At 35.8% G+C, this 8,688-nt stretch overlaps 1 protein-coding gene across 1 annotated transcript in view; it reads left to right on the forward strand.

The window, feature by feature from the left end:
* The window catches only part of LOC128855637 (uncharacterized), a 103,572-nt gene extending 95,113 nt beyond the window's left edge, over positions 1 to 8,459 (forward strand). Inside the window, exon 9 of the mRNA XM_054090693.1 lies at positions 7,351 to 8,459. Coding sequence (XP_053946668.1) covers positions 7,351 to 7,492 — 142 coding nt within the window. The 3' untranslated portion in view covers positions 7,493 to 8,459. The remainder of the gene's footprint in view (positions 1 to 7,350) is intronic.
* Positions 8,460 to 8,688: the final 229 nt, after the last annotated feature.

An 8,688-nucleotide genomic window follows, 5' to 3' on the forward strand; every position in this document is an offset into this window, starting at 1 on the left:
GCGTCGAACGCTATTAGAACAAACTTTTTCCTTCATTCGCTATTTCATACCCAAGGTTTTAATCAAAAACTCTAAGTCTGCGAAACTTTATTTAATGTATTTTATTGTATTGTGTTTTTTTTTTTTTTGTCTTTTTGGAAGTAAACAAAACATACAAAATCAAATTATTTACAGACATAATTAAGAAGTTTAAAGAGTGTTTAGAATAAGCGAAGTTTGATCCTAATGGATTGGTAAATAGTATTGAATTCGATCAGAGCTTTCACGACTGTTGCATTCTTTGCATACAGAGTTCTTATAAATCCAATATCGAAAACATCTAAATTACAAAGCGCTTGAGATGGGGTATGAAAATAGATTTGCTCCAGAAGGGTGGGGCAATCCACAACTCAAGCAGGGAAGATAAAAAAAGACAAATAGACCGCCGAGGCTGCACAGATTTCTAATTGATAAGCAGGCATCTAGAATAATATGTGGATATAAGGTTATGAAAAAGAAGGGAACGTAGAGCAATGCCAATGAAGACTTATTTTCTACGTTCAGTTTAAGTTATGTGACAGGTATGATAAGGCCTCCAGATGAAGGATACATATTCCACTTGGGAACGAGCAAATAATGTGTAGAGCCATTTAAAAGTATAAGGACTTGCGAATTGTGCACTTTTGCGTCTTATAAACGCTAATATTCTCGAAATTGTATAGTAAAAGTGAACTTTGAGTCAAAAATGACTGCTAAGTCCAATATTTCACTGACCGATCTCAGAGATCTCAAAACAATGAGAGATAAAATAAGATGTCATCAAAGGAGAAAAGCAATTGGCGAAAGTTATGTGGTAGCATTTCAAAATATTTAAAAATAGTTGATTACCAGTAGGCCAAAACAGAACTGTATCAAGCTCATTTTGGAGCATTTGTGAATCGGATAAGTTTTTTACAGTAGAATAGATTTTAAGGTCGTCAGCATAAAGTAAAAACTCGGCATTTTAAAAGCAGTTTTTATGTCATTGATACACAAGGAAAATAGCAAAGGATCCAAAAGACTACCTTGTGGGACTCCAGGTGACCCAATAAAAGAATTTGACTGATGATTGTCAACAACACAACTCCGCTTCAGGAGATAGGACTCCAATCAACGGAGAAATATGAAATGGACGCCAAGTTGCTAATATTTAACAATGATTGAATGTGAAACTCTGTAAAAAGCCTTAGAGAAACATAACATCAACCTGGAAATCTATCTGAAAAGCTGATATGCAATCTTCTACAGGGGAAGCTTCGTATATATAGGAAATAAGAACAAGCTTTCCGAAGAATTGATCGCGCGACTTATATTTTTGAATAATAATGGTTCTTTAATTTTACACAGGCAACCTTCTGGTTGTGATGGAGTCTTAAGACTAAAAACTTATTTTATGTTATACTCTGAAGTTCGATTCAACTTTGGTTGGCCTTGAAGCGGACATATGCAACTAAGCAAATTTTGCCTTTGGGTATTTAGCCGAACCTGAAACCGTCCGCCATGCATAGCATAATCAAAGCAATAATACTACTGCATGGAAATTCTTCTTCTAATTTCTTATTTTATTTTTTGTATTGTTGAATAGTTAAATGATGTACCTCGCTTGCAGTTTTGGCACCACTTACATTGCAAATCTCCCATTTTTGTTTAAAACGCTACAAAATTTCACTATAGGCAATCATGAGAACAACCGCCGAGACGAAAATTGGACTAATCGAAAAGCGAATGCTAATGTTGCGGGGAGAGTCCTGTATCCTTGTCCAATAATGATGCGGTAATAAAATCCAAATATAAAATTCGCTGCTTCACTTTCACAATTACTATTTTTCTCTAATTTATTTTCCAAAATATTCCCTTTATATATGTACATACATATTTCTTTTCAATCACAAGCAACATATTTTCGCAGAAAATTATAACAAATAACAAGAGTTGAAAAACCTTAATGTGTTTATAATAAAAACTAATTTCACAGAAGCACATATTTCACTATGCATGCATGTAGGAGAACAAAGGACTTATTTTAATCGAATACTCAATTGGACCCAACAAATACTGTTTGGAGACCAAGATTTTGAGCAGAAAAAAGTTGTCAGTATCAAAGACTTTACTTATAATTAGCAATGAATCCACACCGCCTTATGCAAGAAATGCTAAGTCACTCGCAAACTCTCCGTAAGTGGCTACCCGCTGCTGTTATAACACCTAAACTAACGGAATGAAAAAGTAGTTCTCCACACTGTTCGATTTTAAGCAAACTCTCAGAGAGAATTACCCACCACCGGCACATTCTCTTATCTAATGTTGGAAAAGATTAATTGTGACGAAGAACTGTTTTCGGCTAACAAATGCGGCAAATTATGGAAGAAGAATTAACTGAGCTTTATGAAAAATCGACATCTGCAGCTCAGTGCATTAGAATTCGTCTCTAACGAACTGGGATCGTATCACCCCTGAAAATGGACGCGATAGCTGCTGGCGCTAATATACAAATGTGTTGCATTCTCAGCGATTCGTGATGTCTCTCTTAGCCTATTTTCATTTTCTAACAATTACATCGTACATAACAAAAAAAAACAACATAAGAAGGTTTTTAGAACTGTATATTTTTGAAGAGAGTTAAACAATACTATCCGTCATACACCGTTTTAAGAGTTTTCGTCTTTTTTTTTTTTTTTTTTTGAAAAATCTAAGTTTACCATGACATAGGCAATCAATAATATAAAATATGTGGATTATGTGGAATATTCCTTTTTTGTAACATTTTAACCCTCTACTCCCTTCTCAAAGAAATATTTTTTGTCCGTTTCAGGAAAACAGAAAGGAACTGATACTTGCATGGGAAGGGCTACGATTGAGTACATAAACGTATAGAATAAAATCAAGGCACCAAATTCTATATATGTGGAAATAGAGAGAATGAATTAAAGCTTTGATTAAAGCTAACTTTTTATGAAACCGACTATTTAAATACAAAGATGGAATTTTGCGCCGTTTTCCCCTGAAAATACAACAAAAATCCTCATATACCTGTATTAAGAATGTAGAGGGTTTATATGTTCCCAGAGAATTTCCTCGCAATATTTTATATGAAATTTAGAAGTAAGAGTATATCACATGCCATTCCTTTCTAATAAGCAAACAACTTTGACACCCTTAAGCAGAAACAGAAATCGTATTAAAAAAAGGTGCAGGACGGAAATGACCCCTAACCTCCTTTGCATTGTTATACGGCAAGTTGGGAGTTTACTTTACAGTGTTATAAATTTTATTTACAAAAATATGAGATATTTCTTCCATCAGCGATAATATAACAGTATGCAACATGTTCCAAAAACTCCTTCCTTTTTCATATTCACATTTAGCTGAGAGACTCATCACATAATCCATTAAGAACTTTTCACTCCTCAAAGTGAATTGAAAATAAGCGATAAAACATGACAAAGCACTTATTTTCTCGTAAGAAATCAAACAAGGATTTTAATATCCCTACAGCAGAACTTGGCGCCATGGCTGCACGTAATTATCCACTTTCAGCGTGTGCAATAAACGGTTGAAGCAATTGACGGAAGAAGGCAGAGGGAATAATCCTATTCATTAAAAAAAATGTCAATCCAGCTGTGAATTTTAATGTTTAACGGAGAATGTGTCACATTGAGTACTCAGAAAATTGTCTCCATCACGTCCTTTTTTTTTTTGTTTTTTTTTTTAACTTACGTGGGTAGCGCTGCCCGGAAGGCAGCACGCATGAAATGCAAAGTTACGTACATGCACATACATAAATGCCCATATGGTTATGTATATATGTATGTGAATATATATGGTCAGTTGAACTTGAAGTGAGGTCTCCCCATGCAATGAATAAAAGCGCGAGAAGAGATGTCTCCGTTATGTACTCTAATGTTATTCATTTTGGAGCAAAAGGGGAGATCTCCACATGCGATGATTAAACGAGCACTCTCCTCTTGATATGATTTTATAGCCATGAATGAGATTTCTCTGTTATTTTTTATTTTTAATTTAGCAATTGAAAAAATCGTAAATTATAGAAAAGAATATTGTGACATTGTGTCTGAAATAAATTAAGATATTGAACCAAAAAAACATTCCAGTCTTATCGCTTACAAATGGAGAATTTTGCTACTTTGCTAGTCTCTCATTGCTCGTTTATGAGGTTTATACGAGTATTCTTAATTGCTTGTTTAGGAAGTTTCACAGATGACTCTTAAATTTTTTATATAGAAGGTTTGAGAAATGATTCTACAAAACTCCCATTGCTTGGCTGAGACAAATGCGAAATTATTGGCAAAAACTATCTCATTGTTCATTTGGGTGGTGAAATGGAGTTTTTCTTTTACGCTTTATGATAGGGCGAACAATGGAAAAAGCAGGTATACAAAAGAGCACGCATATCTAGGGAGGTACTGAATGTAAAGAGGAGTGAGTACTCTCGGATTACTCAACCGATGATTCCTTGTTCTACTGGGTATATGAAGCGTCCATAAGCGCAACTGATCTAACTTTCTCTCATACAATAACAAATTCGAAGCGAGATAAGCAGTTTTATTAGTGATAAATCGCCTAAAAGCCTACACTAACCTTTAAACCCCACAGAAAATAATTATTGATTTTGGTTATGAAACCAATACGTTTTGGGCGATGTGTTGTATAGAAGCAATAAGCAAAAATAATTGTTTATTTTTGAATTTATGCACCTGATAAAAAAAGTAGCAACATGCAATGTGCGCTAAAGTCAAGCCACCTTTACCATCTTTTAAGAGTTTTGCTCCGATACTGCTAGTGTACCAAGGATGACACATTTACAAGATATGGCCAAGAACTATGGAGAAAAAGAAAATTGAGAGGGAAATTCAGCTGACATGTTATGTCATGATTCGGCAGCCGAATTCTCTGCGATAATTTCTCACATATTCACACATCCGTTCAAACACACATCCACACACTCGCCCAATCAGTCGTTGTTCAGGCAGCAATGAAGTGACATTGCATTGAATTCTTTTCGTCTATCACTAACACAATCGCAGTTTTAGTTTTTTTGTAAACAAACCGCTTCGTGACCGCAGTTACGTCAGCCTATCTGATTCTGTTGTACTCGCAGAGAGCGGCATAACGGTCTGTTATTGGCCACACCTTCTCAATTATTTTCACCATGCTTATGTACGGCCGCCGTAGCCGAATGGGTTGGTGCGTGATTACCATTCGGAATTCACAGAGAGGTCATTGGTTCGAATATCGGTGAAAGCAAAATTAATAAAAACATTTTTCTAATAGCGGTCGCCCCTCGGCAGGCAATGGCAAACCTCCGAGTGTATTTCTGCCATGAAAAAGCTCCTCATAAAAATATCTGCCGTTCGGAGTCGGCTTGAAACTGTAGGTCCCTCCATTTGTGGAACAACATCAAGACGCACACCACAAATAGGAGGAGGAGCTCGGCCTAACAGAAGTGTACGCGCCAATTATTTATTTTTTTTTATGTACTGTTCAATACATGTATTTAGGCACAGTGAGAAAATAAGGAAGGCAAAAGAGAGTCTGAGAGAGTATACTTCGGGAGTACGGGGTTTGTCTTAAATATTTGCGCCCCATAACAAAGATAGAGCAAAATAATAATGAAAATGACTTTCTTGATTCTCAAAACATTCACGTTGGGCGTCAATATACTTCTGCATTCACTTCAAACAATTTTCAAAGCACTTTTACCACTCACAATTGGATACCTCCAAAGCCATCTGTTTCGAAACTTTAAAAAGTTTTCCTTGCATTTTAATGTTGATGTTCATTAGCGGACAAATTAGGACTGTGAGGCGGATGGCCCATTAACTCTATCTTTTGAGTACTCCAAAACTCTATTGTGTGAGCTGAAACGTGGCAGCTCGCATTGCCTTGGTGAAGGATGATATGTCTTCAGCGTTTGGTTTTCCTTAATTCTCGGAAAACTTCTGCCACACAAATAGTTTTGTACTACTGTTTTAAGTTTCTGTATTGTACAGCTGCGACTTGACCAAAATTTCCAGAAAGCCGGCAATCATTTGCTTTGAGGTGATTCTTACGCAAACAACTTTTCATGAATTAAGCTTGTTTTGGATTCCCGCTCTATCGATCGCTGCTTTGTTTCCGGCTCATCTGCATACAGCCCAAATTCGTCACCATTTACGATGCCATAGACGTGTCTTGAACCACCACGACTGAACTTCTTCAACATTTTCGTAAACACATCGACACAAGCCTTCTTTTTGGACAGTTGTCAAATTATGCGGTATTCAACGAGAACAAATTTTCTTGAGGATCAAATTTTCATGCAATTTTGAATATATGCTGGTCTCGATATCGCGATATGCCACACGGCGGTCTTGAAGCGCAGCTTCGATTTTTTCTGGCACAACATACCGTTTTCAGTTGTTCAAATTCGAAATTCATTCTGCAAGGGTCGACGGCCGCGTTGGAACTCGTACTAGTACCAGCGTTCCATCGTGGCTAAATATGGTGCTTTAACACCAAAAGTCGAAGATCTCGATCAATCGACGTCGAAAATCGTAATAAATCATCGCACAAAAATTTTCAAGAATTAATTCCATCTTTTGGGCGAGATGAATCTTCTAACTCACTGAAAAAGAACAAATAAAACTCGCAAGTGAAAGCATTATGTGTAGATTTATCCTAAAAAATATCAAATTTGTCGGTAAAAGTAACGAATTGCAGCACAGCGTTTCGATTTACTCCCGTTTCTTGTATATGTCCGCGTCTAATCTGTCTCTTGTGATGTGCGGTTCCTTTCGTCCCCGGTTCCTTTCTCTTTCGCTTTTTGTGCATCTCCACTTTTAATCACTTTCGCTTGCCGAAAATACCCTCCTCAAAACACACCAGTCTCTGTTCACTTTCGCCTCTTGTAATCACCGTTTCGTGTCATATATCCGAATCCAATTTGTTCGTCACTTGTCAGCTCAGTTACAGTTGCGAATGCGCAGAATACAAAAGCGAATCCTTGTAAAATTCACAGTTTCATGTGTGAAATTTTTCCTGGGTAACTTTTACTCATCACACCATTACTACCATTTCCGGTATATACTTGTAATGAGATTTTTTTTAATACGCGATTTGTTGTTAGATGTTAAGCTCAGTTCTCATTACTCACCTTAATGGAAATTTCCCACTAAAATTTCATCAAGGTCAATACAACCAGATATATTGTACTTACTCGCACTTCTTGTCTATCATTAATCATTAATCTCTATTTTCCCCCTCTCTTTACATGCAACAACAACAACAATAACTTCATCAAATTCTGAAATGCTGATAATCAAATTTACGCAGTGATACAAGTGAATTGCAACCCGTGTCGAATCCAAATGGTGCCGTTATTCGTTTCTACCGTTTCATACAAGCAGCTCGTGATGGTCAGGATCAAAGAGATTGTCTACGCCTGTATCCGCAATGCAGCATTAATACGGAATGAGTAGCTTTTGGTGGCGTATCGGACAAGTGAATGGCACAAAATCAATCATTTCGCATAGAAGAATGAAAGATATTGGCCTTTGTAGAGAGCGCCCAAATATTACTTAGTAGCATTTCAGGCGCCAAAAAAAAACATCAACAAACAACAAAAATACCAAAACTTTAAATTGACTAACTGCCAGTGTTGCGCGTGCTACAAAAACAGCGTAAACAGCCAATACAGTTTGCTACCCGGCAGCGTTGAATAGTCAATGGATTTTCAATTTGATAGTCTTTTGTTTACTACTTTTGCTTTTGTACATAGGATTAGTGCGTAAGTTGATTATTTATTTATTCATTTAGGTATTTTACGAGTAGGCATAAATATTCATTCACTTTGAAGTCGTTTCGTATTGTTTTGGAAAACTATTAAGTTTTCATTTTGTTTTGTTTTCTTGCTGTAAGGAAATTCATTTTCAATATTGCTTTCGTGTACGTATTTTCGAAACTTGAGCGCCTGTAAGTATGCAACGATACATAAACACATAATCATGCCGTAATAGCGTTCAAGTTCTAATGACTTTGCATCACTTTAGAGTTTGCATACTTCCCGGCACTAGAGTAAGCGTCCGCAGTGAAAGCAATTTCTGAGAAGAATAGCTGTAAATTGCACTTTGGAAAAACTTAACTGGTTGGCAGTAAATTGGCTAAGCAAATTAAATGTTCTTGAAACTTAATGCACCTTTTTGTGTTAAAGTTTGTAACTGAAGTACCAACCACTTCAATAGTCAGTGGAGGTTGCGCGATTGCTTAGAATTTAAGTCATTTAAGAATGTGAAGGTGGAAAGCACTAAATACCTATTAATTGTTAACCGTTATGGAAATTCAATGCTAGCGGCATATTTATTATTAATATTATTTATTTTACTTGTAATTAATTTAAAAAGTATTTCATTCGACACATAATTTATTTTCTATTTGTTAATTTATGCGATTTTTTATTTTATTATTAAGCTTTTTTTAATTGTAAAAAGTTTCTATCAATAAATATATTGAAATAAAAAAATAAAAAATTATTTCGAATATAAGTTAACATCGGCTATGTGCTTATTCACACAAACTTGCAGATTCCTTTGGTGGCTGACACTTGTCATTCCAACTTATTTTGAAATAATAAGAAACTGCACCTGCTTATGTGCTGCTACAATAACCAAATGT

The sequence above is a fragment of the Anastrepha ludens genome, chromosome 2 (genome assembly GCF_028408465.1).
Source record: "Anastrepha ludens isolate Willacy chromosome 2, idAnaLude1.1, whole genome shotgun sequence".
NCBI lineage: Eukaryota > Metazoa > Arthropoda > Insecta > Diptera > Tephritidae > Anastrepha > Anastrepha ludens.